We start from the raw sequence: 18,718 nt of genomic DNA, 5'->3' as shown, positions 1-18,718 counted from the left end.
CAGGTCGCCAGCTTCACTAAAAGGAAGGAGGCCTTGCTAACACAATTATCTCCACCTGCCCCATCAGCGTACCTGGCACAGCCCCTGAGCCCACTGCAACACCTCTGCTCTGCAGCGGAGCTAGAGACCACACCTCTGCCACAAGTTTATCAATTACTAACCAAGCTTGTAACATGGCACCACTGTCTTTTGCAAATATGGTCACTGGCTTACAAAAAAAACATCCCTGCACTTCTAGAACTGCTATATGTTTAAGTGTCTGTGAAGGTTCTCAGTGATCCAGGTCGTCGTAGTCTATGGAGCTTCGAAAGAAAAGTGTATGGACTTGGCTTGAAAGGAGTGAAAGAAGTGTGACCAGGAGATATTTTATTTTGTATTCTTATGATCACAGTTATAATCAGAAGTATCAATCATTAATCATTTACCATTGTTGAACCAGTTGACAGAATAATCTTTGAACCACATCTATGTTAACATTAATCTACACAGATTATCAGTACTTTAATTAGTCTATTGTTGTTCTGTACTATTCATGTTATTTGCTTAAAGCTGTTTCACAGTTCTGTAACCACTCAGAAGCCTGTGGGTCCTGCTGGACCCTGCCTTAGTTCTATGTTCAGTTCTGCACGTACACAGGCCTTTAAAGTACATGCACGCTCTTATATAACACATGCATGTGTACACACACACTTAGTAAGAATAGGAGGGTCGTCTGAGGACAGTTTTCTGATAGATATACTTTCACAATAGACACGAATAGATATACACACCACACACACTGGTTTTCTCTGAGTGCTGGGCTGAGTGGAAACATCTGGAGGCCATCAATATCCACTGTCAACGACCATCTTTGAACAGAGGTAGTGGTTTACGACACCAACCGTCTGCCATCTATAAACCAGTTATAAGATCCCTTCCTAGACGCCTTAACACCCACTCACATCCCAGGCCTTTTGACCTCAGGAAATGACATGATAGGGTTGGACTAGGCTTCACAGCGGGTTCACCGGAAGCCTTGGCTGATTGTGACCTATATCCGTTTTCACACCTTGGCTCATGTGATTAGTTAGAGAGCTTTAATCTGGCACTCGCCACCAATTGACCCTAGAACTGAAGAACCTTCTTGAATGAGAGGTGAAACATATTCAGGCAACTTAAAGTCCAGACGCTTTTCTTTCCAAGCTCTTTAGACTAAATGTGTCACAGCCCAGTGGCACGAGGGAACAGAGATGGACACAGGTGCAGAAACCAACCCGAAGCGAGACGGTAAGGGAACAAAGGATATATTTCCGCCCCCAGGCAAACACAAGCAAAACAAAAACGAGTGGCGCGTAGGATAATCTAAGATAACTAAGGGTGACCTAGACACCTCTAGGAGACAGCTGAACAGCAGAGGCAGCAGGGAGGTGGAAACAGGACTACGTAGGGGCCGGGGCATTGGAATGAGAGGAGATCACGGTCAGTGGGATCCAGCAGAAAACCAACGATCCTCCACAGTTAAACTAAGTTGCCTTACTTGGTTTCAGGTGGAGGAGACAGGTGGGGCGGAAGGCCCGGAAGCGGTCAAGACGTGGGGAGGCAGGCAAGTGAGTGGTGGGCCGGCAGGCAACGTCGTATCAGCAGCAAGCGGCCCAGGTCCAGGAAAGCGAGAATGAGGGAGACAAGACCTCCACTCCAGGTGCTACCTCTGAGAACAAGAAGAACAGGTAAGTCATCACACGGGTTCTGGACAGAGCAATAATGCTCCACTTGACTAACATGGGGATAGCAGATACTCAGGCGATGAACAGTTGAGTGCGCAGGTCTGATATACTGCTGGAATAATTGCTCACAGGTGGTCAGCCAGGGAGGAGCAACCGAACTCCGCCCAAAGGAGGAGGAGTCGCCGTTAGAGACCTGCAGGTACCCACCCAGACCATGACAAAATGTTTGAGTGTTTCTCTGCATTACTATTCAATACATGAATAAACACTTTTCACTCTTCAATTAGCACACCTGTAATATGATCAATATGACAGAACTGACCCAGGTAAGTAGTTGGATCTCTTGTAGCAAATATGATTTAGTCATAATTGAATTAAATTGAAATAATTGAATAGCTGTATTTCATCCTAGTCATAATAAAAGTGAATATTCTGTTTCCCCTGTAGGTAGGCTGTACACCAATGGTTAAAAGGCCTGATTTCTTTGTCAATTTACTTTACTGTTATTTGTGGATGGAGTAGGTGAATGGCATTTGTCCTCCAGTACGTATGTGTGACAAAGCCAGATAAAGCACAAACGGGCCAATTCCTCACACACATCCTCACAAACTGGCAGTCAGTGCTGCTGCTGTCCTGCATCGCATGTTTGAATCTCTATATCAAACATTTTTGTAAGGAGTCGTTAGTTTGGGGCATCTGCTGCTGTAATAAATCTAATTTAAACCTGAGTTGTCTGACTGAAATAGATTTATTTGATTATCAATGGATGTGCTGGTTAATTACCTGAAAATCACAAAGGAAAAATAATTACCACTTTTTTGTCTTGTGAAATTTGTGGAATATTATCAATGAATCCACCCCACTAAAAAGTAGATGGGCTGGTAATTTCCACTCAAAGTGCATCTTTCTAGAAGTGTCACAGCCGGGCGCGCTGGTGTGTTTGTGGAGTGGACCCAAAAGCAGACACCGGAGAAATAACCTGATGTTTCAACAAAAAGCGACCCTTTATCACAGCTAATACAAGAAAAGAGAACAACAAGGCGAGGCGAAATAAGGGCGAAACTAAACCTAAACTGGGACTGAACACTGGCACAAATAATCATGACGCCACAGGGGAAGCAAAATTAAACACAATGAACATGGAAACAAGACTTTCAAAATAAAACAGGAAACAAGGAGAGACATGAACTAGGACACACAAGCTTGATACAAGAGACACGGAGAGGGAGAGGGACACAGAGGAGAGAGACACAAGGGAAACCTACAGAGACAAGGAGGTAACACATGGCAAACGGAAAAAGACTCAAAAACAAGGAGACATTGACAATAACCTAAACTAGACTAAACTTCAACTAAGATGAACTAATAATAACCTCAGAACTTAACATTATCTCATAAGTAATCCAAAAAAACCAACAAAATACAAAATAACTCAAAAATGGTGGGTCAGAGACCCAGCCCCCTGACAAGAAGTCTTATACATTTAATGAAGCATATTCAGAGAACACTTTTATCTTCACTAAGGATTCTTCTAGTATTAACACTCTGTAACTCTGTCACACTGTGATGGATACATTGGAGGCAACTCATGGTTCAGTGTCATGGAGAAGGATGCTTCAGCATGTGGACAGGAATACCTGGGTAACTAATCTTTCAATTGGCCGACAAACCATTCTACCACCTGAGCCACAGCAGCAGAAAGAGCATACATTTACAGTATGCCATACAGGTGAAATCACAAATGCAGTTCCTAAGTGGGAATCGCTCCAATTTAACCAGTATGAAACTACAAAAACATCTATATAACAAGATAAGACTGCAGCCATTTCAAGGAGATTCAAAGAAATAACTACATGATTTACAAATGTCCATCTTTATTTTTTTATAGCCGAGTAAACACATTCATCGTCGGTGTTGTTTCTCTGTGTTCTTGATCTCTTGGGGATTTTAATGCTTAAAGCAGCATAATGAAGGCTGTCAGCATGCTGGAAACCCTGTTGAAAATGTGTACAAAGTAGATAAGAACATGATTTCAGATGTAAACAATAGCCATAAAACAGAAGACTGTAAAAGTTTGTTGAAGAGCGCTTTAAGAAGTCATTAAAAAACATATTCACCTCCGAACTTGTTGTTGCGGCGCTTGAAAATCTTGCTTGAGATTTTGTTTGTGAAACATTGATTTAATTGAAAAGCCAACTTTAGCTAAAACCGGTCTAAGATGTAACCTAAAAGACTCCACTTACCTGTCGATTGGTGTCTGTTTCTTTTGTTTGTCTTGTACAGCAAGTATCCCAGTAAAACACTGAGGATGGAGCTGAATGTCAAAGCTCCGCTCAAAAAGTACACCAAGCCCTGAGAATTAAACGTGCCTGCAACACACCAAAAACAGAGCTTTTTCTTGTCTATATCTTTAAATATTGATAAAGTGAGCAACAGGTAGAAAAGGTTACTCACCTTTAGGCTCCAGCTTGGTCCCATTTCCAAATAGTATGCGTCCACATGAGGTAACAGCACAGTAGTAGGTCCCAGCATGAGAAACACTCAGGTTACTCATTGGCAAGCTGTAGACACAGGTGTGCGTTTGTTTGCTGGGTTTGTTATCACACTGATCATTTCTGCCCAAATGTGTGTAAATGAGTCCAGGATGGGATTCGTCTGAGTCTTTGAACCAGTAAACACTGTGCTCTCCATCACAGGTCCCAGTGTGTACTGTACAGTTCAGAGTCAAGGAGCCTCCTGGCTGGATGGTCTCAGATGCTGACTGCTGGACCACAGCTTTGATGTTCACACCTGAACCTTTTACACTGATGATGATGTTTTCTAAAAAGGTTAAAGTGTATGAATACTGAACACAGTAGTAAGAAGCTGAGTCTGAAACTTGCAAATCTTTGATCGTCAAGTGATATTTGCCATCTTGTGTATCCAGTGTGAAGCGTGGGTTGTTCTTGAGCTCTTCACTAAAAGAGTTGTTCACATTATATTTGAAAAAGTGAGAGATAATCTTTGGTTTTTGTCCCAGATTTTGCTTAAACCAGAACACTCTTGCAGAAACGTGAGCATCATATAAACATTTTAATGTCACTTTTCCACCAACTTGAGCTGATATGAAACGAGACTCTTGATGTTCAGATGAGAATATTTGCGACTCTGTCATCTGAACTGTAGTGGAAACGAAGAAAAAAACAAATGCACTTTCAGTTAAACGTAAAAACCTAACAACACAAAAATCTGAATCCTTAGTAATGGAACTTACCCATTTTTCCGAATAACAGACACAGAAGACAGAAGAAAAACACTGAAGACACCATTGTGGTGAGATTCTCGTGTAAAATGAAGGTTACTGATAGCTGCTCCACTTTTGAGAGGCAACAATGTGTTTGATTGGCCAGCCAAAGGTGACACAGTATCTATTGTATGGAACTCACAATCACGCGTTTAGTGCCGCCTGTAGTGGAAAATACAGTGTGATATCTGAGAGGAATTATACGTTTTTTGGAATTACAAACAGATCTAAAAGTATTGAAAGTGGAGTTTGGTCTACATTAGGTTTGTTATACTATATAAATAGGATCAAAGCAGAAGCTGCTCTGATCCAGTTGCATTTGATTTTCAAGTTTAATAATGATGTGTTTTTCATTGTAATGATTGATTGTCATTTCTAGCATATCCCATGCTGTGAAACACTTTTCATTTAAAAGATGTGATGAGTAATAATTTGAGTATACAGAATTAGGATTCCAGCAGTGAGCTCATTGTGGATAACAGTAGGGCAAACCAGAAAACAGCAGCACATGGGCCCAGAAAGAGATCATTAGGAATATCAACATGAATACATTCACACAGGATTTTGGTATTTTATGTTCAGGATTATAATATCTTTGCTCTTAAGTTGCAGGAATGCAATGTAACATTTGTAATTTATGTTATTTTACTCTTTACTCTACTGCTGTTTGAATAATGATTATCATACATCATTTTCAATAATGGTTTTGCATTCCGGATAAAAAGTTTCTGAGCTCATGAGTTGCAGCATGAAATAAACAAGACCTGTGGAAAACTACAGTTTTTGGGTGTTTACAGCAAGTGGACCTTAGGTCGTGATGTATGTGTTAGCGTAACAACACATCCTGCTGAAACCACAGAGGCCGTTGCACTGACACGTCTAAACAGAAAAATGGTAAAAGGCACTCTGTTTGACAGGATGCACCCACTTTTAGCTTTCTGTGCCTGTTTGTCATAGACTCAAATGTTTACAGCAAAGACATTTTAAATTTGTGTCAAAGCTGTCTGTCAACGATGTTTTGCCAAAACAACATGACCAATGGGATGGGATTTACTTGTTGTCATCCTTCAATTGACGATAATTTGTCAGCTCTCCTTGTCCTATTTTAACTGACTCTGCTGTCAGACCACATGCCTGAACTTGGGTCACCTTTTAAGGCTACAGGTTTGTTGCTTTTCTTCACACATCAGTATCCAGGCATTCCCCATCCTCTATTAGCCATAAACAGTTTAATCTTTTTTAACAGTCAAAGCACTTTAGACTATAAGTTACATTACTGGAAGTGCTTCACTCTTTTTTATGCAATTCCACCTCAACATGGACTTTCCCCCCCTAAATCCACGCTAATGGTCCTCACTCTCGACTAGCCCTACTTGAAAAATGTTGTCCCCTAATGCATCGTCCTATTCCCCAAGTTCTTGCCTCATAAACAAATCCTTCTCTGCCCAAACAAAGCAGTCATACCAATTCAATTCAATTTTATTTATTTATTATTATTTATTTATAAATTTATTTATTTATAGCGCCAAATCACAACAAAAGTTAAAGGTACAGGTACAGAGAAAAACCCAACAATCATATGACCCCCTATGAGCAAGCACTTTGGTGACAGTGGGAAGGAAAAACTCCCTTTTAACAGGAAGAAACCTCCAGCAGAACCAGGCTCAAGGAGGGGCGGGGCCATCTGCTGCGACCGGTTGATACCACTTCATAAGAATCTGGCTTTTTACCTGCCAGTAATAATAAGCATGTCGTTTCCCTAATGCAAAATTCCAATTTGATATCTGAAAATACTTGCAATCGACATAACTGGTAAATAGTTCACATTATTCGACTGGGTATATTCTTTTGCTGAAACAACCCCTCCTAATTTCAGCATATTACCCCTGATCATTTGTTCTGCAAGAGATTCAGTAGTGACCTCTCACATGGCATACCCTCCTAAATCTTGATGAGGATATCCTGCAGCAGCAGTGGCAGCAAAAAGTAGTTGTATTGACAACAAATATTTACCGTAATCCTCCTTTACACACCCAACCCAGTACAGGCTTCACTACGATTAAAATCAGTGAAGTTGAGAACAAGAGACTTGGTGTTAGTGAGAGTATTCACCATGAGATCTAGAGAAAAGGTTAGGTGCTATCTATTTAATTATTTTTGCAAGCTAAGTTGCAATCTAAAGCAAAATGGAGGAAAAACTGAAAATACAATGTAGTTGTACTTTAGGACTTATTAATATTAAACACAGCTCAGAGCTAGTTATTACTTTATGACGGGCATTTAAATTAACTATCCTACATGAAACATGTGCCGTGCTACGTATTGGCTGCATTTTGGGGGCAATAGTTGTATAGAACTTAAAATTTGAGCATAAGTTTTTAAAATTTAGATTTATATCAATTGTGCTAATACAGTATGTCAAAATGAAAAGAATAACAGCGGATTCAGACATGTGAGTTTGTGCCGAAAAGACTGATACCAAACAAGGGAATATAAATAGCTTTTAATGGTGAAAAATGAAGGTAAAATTAAAAGTAGTCAAAAATGGCCAATTATACCCTGGAACCCAATAAATCATGAAACATTTGGTTTAAATTTTCGGTCAAAAATTTCTTCATGAAAGTGCAGATTTGTGCAATTTTTTGTAAATTATTTCTAAATTTAAAAAAAACTACACATCTGCATGTGTAAAGAAATGACTTTCATTTTGCCATCCCATTTGATTTCCCTGCCACTCTAAGAAAATTTCTCTAGATCCACTCCTGCTTGGGACCTTTTGTATTTAGGATAACAGATTAAGTCTAGTTTCTATACTTAATTTGGCAGCAGAATGACTGCATTTCATGATCCATTCTCTTGAAGAGACAAGCTTGGCTTAATTCTCTCATACACAATAATAATAATCACAATAATGAGACATGTTATCACTGAATTGAAATGGCACACAGATATTGTCTCAAGCTTGAAGGTCTTTTAGTCTTTATTATGTTTATTGAGCTTCAAAAACATTAAATTTACAAAAAAAAAAAAAAAAAATTAAAAGGCTGTTGGCAGAGAATGAGGATTAAAAAAGAAGTGAATACTGACATTTGTCTCTCATGATTCCTTCATTATTCCATCTTTATCTTCAAACTACACTGACGTTACAAATGTGATTAACTAGCAAAAAAAATTATATTGTGAACATGACCCAACATAAAAAAGAAATACTACATTTTTAAACACCGTGTCTTCTCTGCGTACTAATGCTTTACACTATAGTACACACATTCACTCCAGGTGTGATCCTTCTGACTTCTTGATCTGTTGCGCAGGTTGACAGTTGAAGATGGAAAATAGAGTCTTTCTGCCTCTTGGAAAGCCTGGCAACAAAATACTTATTAATAAAAATATGTCCACAGATTGACTTTTGCGTAGAAAAATGGTAACTGAATAGTTACTGGTAATACATCACCGTTGCATCTGCTTTGGGGAGACTTGCTTGAGATTCTACAAGAACAACAAAAGTTTCTTATATTTATAATTCTGGAATAATTGGCAGGTTAAAAAAACCCTAAAAATTAGTTACCAGGAGATTTGCAGATGCATTTCTTGCTGATCACACACACTGAGAAAGCCAGCAATACACTCAGGATGGAGGTGACTGCAAAGGTGCCGCTCCAGAAAACATTATCTGCATGAAGTCAGACAGTTTAGACAACTGGGTGGGATCTACTGTGGTTTTAGTAAACTCAGTCTTAATGTTACTCACGTTTAAAGTCCAGTTTTGTTCCATTTCCAAACAGTATGTGTCCACATGAGGCGACAGCACAGTAGTAGGTCCCAGCATGAGACAGATTCAGGTTATTCATTGGCAAGTTGTAGACGCAGGTGTGTATTTGTGTCTTAGCTTCTTTCTCACACTGATCATTCCCACCCCAATGTGTGTAAATGAGTCCAGGATGGGACTGAGAATGGGATTCGTCTGAGTTTTGGAACCAGTACACACTGTGTTCTTCATCACAGGTCCCAGTGTGTACTGTACAGTTGAGAGTCACAGAGTCTCCTTGCTGGATGATCTCAGAAGCTGACTGTTGGACCACAGCTTGGACGTTTGACTCTGCATCGTTAACAATAACAGTAATGCTTTCTGAAAATGTTAATCTGTATAAATAAGAGGTCATACAGTAGTAAGTCGCTGAGTCTGAAATTTGTAAATCTCCGATCATCAAGTGGTTTTTGCCATTTTCAGTATCCAGTGAAAAGCGGTGATTATTCTTAAATTCGCCAAAAAATGTGTTATTTTTTTCATATATGTAGGAGTAAGAGATGAGCATTGGTTTCTGTCCAAGAGGTTGTTTATACCAGTAAAGCCTTGCAGCAACCTCACCTTCGTAGAAACATTTCAAAATCAAGTTGTCACTCGTTTTACGTGACACAAAAGCGCTCTTCTGATGACCAGATGAGGACAGCTCTAGATCAGTCAAATGAGCAGAATTGAAATATAAAATAAAGCAAATGTAAGGCAAAAGTGAAAGAATTCAATATTCTTAGAGAGGAGAAATGAACCTACAAGCACACAACTCACCCAGAGTCCTCGATAACAGTATTGCAAAATAAAAAGCCAGCAGTGAAAAAGCCATTGTGCAGAAAATTGCTGTGTGAAAAAAAGGAAGGAAAAAACCCTCTTTTCTACTCTTTATAGGCAGGACTGTGTTTGATTGGCCGACAAACTGTGACGCTGCGCTGTATGTCCTACTTAGGAAATGCAACGTGCTCACTGGAAACAATAGTATCACGTTTTGTTTTTTCTAATAATAAATACTGACATTGTGAGATGCCTATTAAGCACAACATTTTTAAAATGGGTGAAAGAGCATAGTAACTCTCATTTACGTTTTACAGCCTAGAATAGAATAATAAAAAAGTAAAGTGAAGGTGGTGGATTTTGCAAAAGTTGCCAAATTGAATTTAATGAAAATTGGTGGATTTTTTGGGACAATATCTGTATCACTATCAAACAGGCCATTGGCCTTGGGGAAGCATATCCTTAGGAAATTTATATACAAAACGAATTACTCATATAGTGTAGTTTGCAGAATAAAACAAGTAGTTTGTTTAAAAACTACAGAATTTGATGTTATACTGCTGACATAATAATCTAAATGTGAACTTATATTCACTTTATATACTGATGTTTATATTGGCGTTTTTGAGTGTTTCCTTGGTCATTTTTGTGTCTGCATAATACTTAACATCCTGTCAAAAACAGTAAATGGCTGTGCACTGACAAAGGAAAGAACGTATGATTTCAGTCAGTTTCTAAAAATTTTTTTTTCTAAGTCAGAATCAGGTCATTTCCCGCTTGTAACCACAAAGATCACACAATAGATAATACAGCCAAGTAGTTACACAATACTAAAGCCTGTCTAAGCTTAAAGAGATCTTATCTTTAGACCGAAAACCGCGATTTAAAGACCAATATCAAAAGAATATTTCTAACTTCACAAAGCATCTTCAATGAGATTCTTAACAACAACAAAAAAACATAAAGCTCTGGTTTGAATCTTTGCGCTAAAATCCAATTAGTTGGATGACTTGAACTCAAAGCTACATTACAGAGGTTGTTTGAACTTTGACAAATAGTAACAGATATGTCTGAAAAAGAAAATAATATGTGCAATTTGTCTTGTATTGGGGAAAACCTGGGGTAGTCACACAACTCTTTTTAATCCCTTTTGAGTATCTCAAATCCAACCCGGTCTTCACAGCAAAACACACCGAACTAAGAGGGAATTCATTACAATGTTCCTTAAATGTGAAGCCTAGCGTTGGTCTTCTCTTGCAGCTGGTTCAGTGAATTTAGTTCAGAAAGTGATGAAACCAGCAGTTTATGAATCTGTGAGATTTCTGCTTTCAGCACCCTGACGCATGATCGTGTATCGTGGCATGATCGTGTGATTTGTGCTTTGTGTTTACATCCTTTTACCTGCTCTTTAACCATTTACTGTTTTACAGTAGCTGTGTTTTGTGATTTTTTTTAGCTTTTAGTTGAGATTCTGACGTTTCTGTGGATATCAAACAGCTATATTTAAATAACAGATCTGGTGGTACATTCCAGATGTTCTCCCTTTCTCCCCCATTACTGGGGGCATTGCGTTTCAATAGATTAAGTACAGAACTAAAGATGGAGTGAAATACAAAATAAGCTTTTATCACTGTCTGTTCAGGATAAACGTTCAGAATAATCCAAGGGAAAACAGAAAAAATACAAGGAAAAAACAATAAACACAAAGTAATGAGGTTAGGGGAAATAGGATGAATGCACAGCAGGGATAATGAGACATGGGAAGTTATTCAGTAGAAGGTACATATGACTATCAAAATAAAACAGGAACTAACCAACAAGGGAATATCTAACACAGAGGCTGAGATTTAATGGGAGAGGCAGGGAATCAAATAAAAAAACAAAACTCCAGGAATTATTACAATTACTTAAAAACCCATAATAGTAAGATACAAGAACTAAAGTAGCCACCCTTTGCTTTGTTGACAGCACTGAAAACCCTTGGCCTTATCTCAAATGGTTTCACTTCACATTTGTGCCTTGTCAGGGTTCATTTGTGAAATTTGTTCCCTTCTCAATGTTGTTGGGACCATCAGTTGTGTTGTACAGAAGTCAGGTTGGTACACAGCTGACATCCCTATTTGACAACTGTTAGAATTCATATTATGGCAAGAACTAATCAGACAAGTAAAGAGAAATGACAGTCCATTATTACTTTAAGAACCTAAATTTGGTCAGTCTGGAAAATTCCTAAAACTTTGAATGTGTCCCCAAGTGCAGTCGCAAAAACCATCAAGGGCTAGGATGAAACTGGCTCACATAGAGAGTCAGCCAGTTTCATCGTAGCCCTTGATGGTTTTTGCGAACTTGGTTCTATGATAGGTCTTAAAGGGTTAAAAGCAACTCATGTATGTATAGATATAGACATGCATACCAGGAGCCAAGCTATTGGAGAGATTAAAAATCAACTAATAGAACCTTAAACTCAACTCTGCATTTAACTGTCAGCCAATGTAAAAATGCAAATATCAGAGTAATACTCTCTCTCTCTCTTTTTGGTACCTGTCAGTAGCTGCAAGTACTTCTCTTGCAGCTGCAAGGTGGGATAGGCCATTCAGAATCAGAATACTTTATTAATCCCTATGGAAAGTATGTATTTACAGTTGCTCCAAGACAATAAGAACAGTAACATGCTGAACATGTGAGCATGCTAACTTAAATAATACAATATATTACAAGTTTACAAAATATAAGAACTAGCTATAATAAATAGAAATAGCTAAATTATAAATATCCAGAACATAGAGAGAAACGACATGTATATGATTGACATTTTACTTTAAAATGAGAACTTTGTTATTTGTTATTTTCACTGTAGAGACCTCAGTCGGCTTAGAAGATAGAGACGACTCTGGAATCCTGTCGAGCTTGATCAAAATCAGAGGTCAGATTTACTGAAAATCTTATGAACACAATAACTCATTTCTACTTAAATTCTTGGATGACTTTGAATATCTGTGAGGTCAGGGGGAATATGTTCTTAAATTCTTGTGAACACCATAAATTAAGAACTTAGGGTTTTCAAAGTGATAGCATACATTTATATTTTAGAATTCAGTGAGCTTGACCTATAGGTCAAGGTCAAAGATCAGGTTGGTTCTAAGTGTTGGGAATGTGACTCAAGAAGAATGTCACTTGATATTTTCAAATTTATACAACACATCTAGTAGGGGGCTGAGGGATTGCACTAGTAGCCACCAGTATATTTATTTTTAGAAAAAGGTGTATATAACCATTTTACTGGTTCATCTTCTATTTGATGTGACCTATCTCATGACAACGCTCTGCTATAGCTTCAAATTGATTGCAGCAAATTCCTAGATTGGCTCTGGTACTAATCTGTATAGTACCTGAAGTAGTCACACTGGCTCAAAACACAAGATCATTGATGTTGCACTGACAGAGATACAATGAAAAAGATCTGCAGCCATAGCCTAGCAGCTTTATTTAGTCACAGTGCTGGTTTTTTACTAAATGTGAATGCATAAACTCCAACAAAATGGTTCAAAAAAAGAGAATAAAACTGAAACCTTGCAATTTGTTTGTAGTCTGGCACGAAAACTTCATTCATGCAGTTTTTTTTTACAACCTTGAGATCAAATGTTTAGTAAAACGAATATATACTGTTCAGAAATGTATATGTATTTAAAAGTAATCATTCCTCAAGTAACAGCCAAAGAATCCTGTTGGAATATGGATGGGAGATAAGCAGGACATGCATTTGCCCGATTTTCCAGTTGCAATTGGGCTAGAATGTTAGTACTGGTCATAAATTGTATTGAACAGAATGTAGAATTGTTTTGTCTGCTCGACATTGAAATGTTGAAATGTCCATATTTACTGCTTTATGCTGGAGTACACACATTCACTCTTGCTGCTGTCTTTCTGTCTTCTTGACTTGTTAAGTTTCTTAGCACTTAAAGCTGCATAATGGAGGCTGTCTGCATCTTGACAAGCCTGTCAAGAGAATATGCAAAAGTCATTTGAGATATTTCCTTTACAGAAATTTAGCATTGTTTTATTAGTAAGTAACTGGGATTTGATTTACCTCTGAATTTGTTGTTGAAGGAGTTGGTAATCGTGCACGAGGCTCTAATAGTCAAAGACAAAAAAATACTCAGATCCAAAGGCTAAAAGATAAACGTAACAAATTTAAGCTATCAGGCACAAGCAGTACCACATACCTGGGCAAATGCAGTTGTTTCTCTTCATTGTCTTGCATACTGAGAAAACCAGTAGGAGAACCAGGATGGTACTGAATGCCAAAGCTCCACTCAAGTAGTACACCAAGACAAGAAAGTCTGCTTCACCTGCAGTTAGCCAGTCATCAGAAAGAGATTTTTAGCTTATATGTATCTTCTCACAAAAAGTGATCAGAATTGACTGTAAATGACTCTTCAGTACTCACGGCTGAGATCCAATCTGGTCCCGTTTCCAAACACTATGTGTCCACATGAATCAACAGCACAGTAGTAGGTCCCAGCATGAGACATGTTCAGATCCTTCATTGGCAGGTTGTAGACACAGGCGTCTGCTTGTGGGTTAGTTTTCGTCCTACAATAATCATTTTTGCCTCCATAAGTGTAAATCAGTCCTGGACGAGATGCTTCTGTTTCTTTGAACCAGTAAACACTGTGTTCTTCATCACAGGTCCCAGTGTGTACCGTGCAGTTCAAAGTTACAGAGCCTCCAGGCTGGATGGTCTCAGATGGTGACTGATGGACTAAAGCTGGGTTTTTCAAACCTGTCTCCCTTACTTTGACAATGGTACCCTCTGCAAAAGTTAACACAAATCTATAGCTGCATGCACAGTAGTAAGTAGCTGAGTCATTGATTTTCAAATCTGAAATGTTCAAGTTATTTCTTCCGTTTTCTGTATCCAGTGTGAACCGTGGGTTGTTCAGGAATTCATCATGAAAAGTGATTTTTGTATCGTACACATAGAACGTAGAGATTAGCCTCGGTTTCTGTCCCAGAGTTTGCTTATACCACAAGATCCATGCTGAATCGTCACCTTCATAGAAACAATGCAAACTAACATTTTCTCCAACATCAGCTAAGATAAAATCTTTTTCTTGATAAACAGATGCCTGTGGTTGCAGATGGGTCTTCTGGACTACAATAAAAATCAAAATAAAAGCAAATGAAAAGTCAGTTCAACATATTCATTTCCTTAAGAGGTGAAAACTTGAAGAGATGTTAAAAAGAACAGAAACAGAACTTACCCATTTTCCCCAGGAACAAACATGTCAGATAAAAGACAAACTTTGCAGGTGTCATCGTGTTCAAATCGTTGTGTCAAATGAAAAGAATCTTGATGCTTTCTCCACTCTGAAGACCCAAGACTGATCTTGATTGGCCAGTCTACAGTGACACTGTACGTCCTACTGTGGAAACATAATCACATGTTCACAACCACCTATGGTGTAAAGTTCATAATATCATGAGTATATATGAAAAGCATTGAGGCTCTTGACTAGTGCAGTATATGTTCACTAAGGAAAATTACATTAATGTCATTAGTTTACAGCTTAGAGACAGGTGCCACCTTAGAGTGGATTCTGCTCAGTATTTGTCACTGAAACATGAATGTTTAGAGTGTGCATTGTAATTGTCCAAACGGCTTATTAAAGCAGAAAGACCAACATATTTGAAAATTTTAAATCACAAATTGAAATCATTGCATCCCAAATACTTTTCAAATTAATCTTTTATTTCACTTTTAAATTTTATGTGAAATTCAATAATTTTTATAGAAATGCTTTTTTTGAAATGTGTTGTTTTTTCTTTGCTTTGAGCAGCAGGGAACAAAAAGCTGTGTTAGAGTAGTAAGATAGTGGTACAAACACAACCCACACACAAAACCTCCAAATGTGCATAGGTATAATGGCAGTAGTCGTAATGGTAATGCAATTCAAGTGATGTGATTTCATCAGCTGAATAGTTTTAAATTATCTGCCAAGGAACTTGGATGTTATGTTCGATTTATTTTTGTTGGTTTTTTATTTTATTTTTGCTCATTGGAACACAAATACCCCTGTTCAACTAGTCTGTTCTCTTCACTGATGTAAATATTACTCTAAATATTTCACCCAAGTAGTATTACGATACCTGAAAATCCACCACTTTTGGTGGCATGTTTAAAGGTGCTAATGGTGTATTTATGTGGGTGTGGAACTACCTTTACATCCTGCACAAAAACCACACGAGCTGCTGCACAGACAGAGACAGACTTCTTTTCTGCATTCACACTGATGCGAGTCAAAGCTTGTAGCTGTAGAGCACTTGACTATTATGGCTCATCTTAAATGCTATCCAAATTGAATGAGTAGATTTTATCTTGTGTTTCCTCAGCCCAGCAGCCAGAGCTGTGTGCCTTTGTTTGTCAGATTCTAGAGATTTAGTTATGGACACTTTGTTCTACTTCTTAACCACAGAGGATCTGTCTCTCATGAAACCCTTCTGCAGCCAGTAAACATCGTCCTGGGCTTCCAACCTTCTTTTTGAATGGAAGGTTCTCTTTACATGCTTTTTTGATCTTATACCCAAATGTTAATAGTATTAAGGTGCGACAGTGGCACGCTCAATGGTTTCTGTCATACTGGTACTGGGGATGGTGAGTCGAGCTGTGTTAATGTCTGCAAGATTTTCTTCTGGTAGAAGTTTGTCAGTGATACAGTTAAGTCTTGGACATTTCTGTAGAAGAAGCGTTATTTATAAGAGGTGGTTGGGTTTCATCTATATCAGGGGTCTCAAACTCAATTTAGCTGGCCCGCTGAAGGCACAGTCAGCTTGAGGCTGTGTTGCACAAGGTTTTCCACAAGAAAACTATTGTTAAAAAAATTCCCATAGTCTCAAATCTATTATCTATAACACAAAAATAAATGAACAAATTAAGAGTTAATAAGTTGTGGTTTCTTCAGTCTTCTATTAATGCTGTATTCAGATTCAAATGTCTGTATTAACAGTTCTTTAACCTTTAACCTTCTTTTGAACATGAATGGAACAGTGAAGAACATGAACTGTTCATCTGAACGTGTCTCGCCTACTCCTTGCAGCTAGAGACCTGGCAGGGCTTCCTTTCGCATAGCCCAGCCACATTTTCAATCAATCCATCAATCACCTTTATTTATAAAACACTTTAAACCAACCACAGCTGACACAAAGCGCTGTACATTGGAACCATAAAATAAAATTACATAACATATAAATAAAAACCAAATAAAAGAAAGAAAAAATAATTAATTAAATAACTAATTTCATTTCAACTGAAAACTAAGTCTCAATGAGATTAAAAGCCAAAGAATAAAACTGGGTTTTGAGACGCGATTTAAAAGTGGACAGGGCGTGCCAGGGCGAATTATTCCATAATTTTCGAGCCACGATAGAGAAGGCCCCGTCCCCTCTGAGTTTCCTCCTGGATCTCAGTACCTCCAGGAGCAGCTGGTCAGCTGACCTGAGAGACCGACAGGGCCAAACAAGCTTTAATGTCATGAGAGGTTTGGCCTGAGGGAGGAAGCAGTTGAGACCCTCAGTATGTCTTAAAGATGTTCATCAGTAAGTCTGGTCCTGACAGAGGTGAGGCTGCCGGACACTGGCGCCACCGGGCCCTCTGACCACCACCAGTAGGTGGCAAACACGGGGTTAGTATCTTGCCCAAGGATATTTGGCATGCAGCCAGGAGGCAGCCTGGGATCGAACCACCGACCTTCTGATTAGTGGCTGACCTGCTCTGCCACCTGAGCTACAGCTCCGGATCTGATTTGGTTGATGCATTTCCCAATGTTTACATCACTTTGTCAAACTTCAGGCGTTTGCTCCAAAGGAGCAGCTTGTGACATATCTCCCGAGCGGTGGTCTGGCCATGCATTGGAATTGCTGTAAGCAAGTACTCCATCACTTCAAAGCAGTCATCAACACCTCGGACATACACTGCGAGCTTAGCAGTATCGGTGATATCTGTGGTTTCATCAAGAGCGACTGAAACACTGAAACATTTGGCTTTCTCACACAGTTGCTCTTAAATGTCACTTGACAGGTCAGAAATACGATCTTATACGGTGTTGGCAGAAAGGCTGATGTTGCTAAACTGACCTTTCTTTTCTGGACAGACTGTATTTGCAGCCTGCAATATGCACTTTTTGACAAATTCACCTTTGTGAATGGCTTTCCTGCTTTAGCAATCATCTCACTAACCACATAGCTAGCTTTCAGATTGTCAATTCAGAAGATTTTTTTTTAAAATAAATATTAACGTTAGCCCGCGACTTTGTTCCATTTTGAATTTTGGCCCACTGTGTATTTGAGTTTGACACCCCTGATGTAGAGGGCGACTGTTCACGGACTGTTATCCGCTGTGCTGTTGTTACAGGGAAAAAAAGCAGAAATGACACCGTGCTGTTGTTGATGTCATTTGTTTTGACTACTTTTACAATATATATAAATATATGTAATGTACATTGTAATAGGACATGCACCTATGCCACCGGCATGTTGGTTAGCACTGTTGCTTCACAGCTAGAAAGTCCAGAGTTCAATTCCACCATCAGACCAAGGTCTTTCTGTGTGGAGTTTGCATGTTTTCCTTGTGTTTGTGTGGGTTCGCTCTGGGTACTCCAGCTTTCTCCCACAGTCCTACAACTTAAGTAAGCTCCAAGACTCACAAAGAGCAATAACTTGAAGCAAATGCTTTCTGTATCAGTCTCTCACACTGTTGTGGAGAAAGTTTGGCTCACTCTTCCTTACAATGTTGCTGTAGTTCATCACAGTTCATGCATTTCTCTCTTGCAAAACCTTGATTCTTTTGTCATTTAGCTGTTCCGTTGTAGATTTGCTATGTTTGGGTCACTGTCCTGTTGCATAATACAGTTAAAGCCAAGCTTTAGCTGTTGGACATGCCTGACATTGACACCCCCCCCCCTCCTCAAATAATCAACACCCCTTCGACTTGACAATTATTGCCAGGTGTTTTGTGCTGATGCTATGTTTGGTTTTCAATGACAGTGGTGTTGTGCCAAACATATCCATTTTGATTTACTCTGTCTAATAGACATTATTGAACAAGACATGTTGTTTATTCTAATGCAACTTCCCAAAAAATATCCCACGCTGATGGGTTCCTTTTAA

At 38.7% G+C, this 18,718-nt stretch overlaps 3 protein-coding genes across 4 annotated transcripts; all 3 read right to left on the bottom strand.

Annotated features, from left to right (window-relative positions):
• Positions 1-3,577: 3,577 nt before the first annotated feature.
• LOC101472524 (immunoglobulin kappa light chain-like) lies at positions 3,578-5,014 on the bottom strand. The gene is made up of 5 exons (XM_076882250.1): positions 4,957-5,014; positions 4,158-4,862; positions 3,947-4,072; positions 3,821-3,855; positions 3,578-3,697 (listed from the first exon to the last, which is right to left on the bottom strand). Exons 1-5 carry the CDS (start codon positions 5,009-5,011, stop codon positions 3,578-3,580), a joined length of 1,041 nt encoding a protein of 346 aa, XP_076738365.1. The 5' UTR covers positions 5,012-5,014.
• A 2,701-nt stretch (positions 5,015-7,715) lies between these two features.
• Positions 7,716-9,630, bottom strand: LOC101473102 (uncharacterized). 2 transcript variants are annotated; one of them, XM_076881948.1, is made up of 6 exons: positions 9,554-9,630; positions 9,356-9,439; positions 8,738-9,085; positions 8,555-8,659; positions 8,441-8,475; positions 7,716-8,348 (listed from the first exon to the last, which is right to left on the bottom strand). In XM_076881948.1, exons 1-6 carry the CDS (start codon positions 9,606-9,608, stop codon positions 8,229-8,231), a joined length of 747 nt encoding a protein of 248 aa, XP_076738063.1. In that variant the 5' UTR covers positions 9,609-9,630; the 3' UTR covers positions 7,716-8,228. The 2 variants fall into 2 exon arrangements, with proteins under 2 accessions (XP_076738063.1, XP_076738062.1); XM_076881947.1 differs by having other exon boundaries at positions 8,738-9,439.
• Positions 9,631-13,069: 3,439 nt separating this feature from the next.
• Positions 13,070-14,872, bottom strand: LOC101472806 (uncharacterized). Its single transcript, XM_004571003.3, has 5 exons — positions 14,818-14,872; positions 14,001-14,708; positions 13,777-13,902; positions 13,641-13,684; positions 13,070-13,549 (listed from the first exon to the last, which is right to left on the bottom strand). Exons 1-5 carry the CDS (start codon positions 14,870-14,872, stop codon positions 13,430-13,432), a joined length of 1,053 nt encoding a protein of 350 aa, XP_004571060.2. The 3' UTR covers positions 13,070-13,429.
• Positions 14,873-18,718: the final 3,846 nt, after the last annotated feature.

This window comes from Maylandia zebra, linkage group LG3 (assembly GCF_041146795.1).
Source record: "Maylandia zebra isolate NMK-2024a linkage group LG3, Mzebra_GT3a, whole genome shotgun sequence".
NCBI classification, from domain to species: Eukaryota; Metazoa; Chordata; class Actinopteri; order Cichliformes; family Cichlidae; genus Maylandia; species Maylandia zebra.
The sequence above is the reverse complement of the archived record's forward strand: the minus strand, read 5'-3'. Positions and strand labels throughout refer to the sequence as shown.

What these genes read in the sequence shown, in the direction of transcription:
- LOC101472524 (XM_076882250.1), bottom strand. Translation starts at nt 5,011, where the DNA reads ATGGTGTCTTCAGTGTTTTTCTTCTGTCTTCTGTGTCTGTTATTCGGA. An exon ending in GACCAAGCTGGAGCCTAAAG is followed by an intron (nt 4,073 to 4,157) that starts GTGAGTAACCTT and finishes GGTGTGTTGCAG; the next exon opens with GCACGTTTAATTCTCAGGGC. An exon ending in CCGCAACAACAAGTTCGGAG is followed by an intron (nt 3,698 to 3,820) that starts GTGAATATGTTT and finishes CATTTTCAACAG; the next exon opens with GGTTTCCAGCATGCTGACAG.
- LOC101473102 (XM_076881947.1), bottom strand. Translation starts at nt 9,608, where the DNA reads ATGGCTTTTTCACTGCTGGCTTTTTATTTTGCAATACTGTTATCGAGG. An exon ending in ACTGTTATCGAGGACTCTGG is followed by an intron (nt 9,440 to 9,553) that starts GTGAGTTGTGTG and finishes TGACTGATCTAG; the next exon opens with AGCTGTCCTCATCTGGTCAT. An exon ending in TCCCCAAAGCAGATGCAACG is followed by an intron (nt 8,349 to 8,440) that starts GTGATGTATTAC and finishes TTTTGTTGCCAG; the next exon opens with GCTTTCCAAGAGGCAGAAAG.
- LOC101472806 (XM_004571003.3), bottom strand. Translation starts at nt 14,872, where the DNA reads ATGACACCTGCAAAGTTTGTCTTTTATCTGACATGTTTGTTCCTGGGG. An exon ending in GACCAGATTGGATCTCAGCC is followed by an intron (nt 13,903 to 14,000) that starts GTGAGTACTGAA and finishes GGCTAACTGCAG; the next exon opens with GTGAAGCAGACTTTCTTGTC. An exon ending in CTTCAACAACAAATTCAGAG is followed by an intron (nt 13,550 to 13,640) that starts GTAAATCAAATC and finishes TTCTCTTGACAG; the next exon opens with GCTTGTCAAGATGCAGACAG.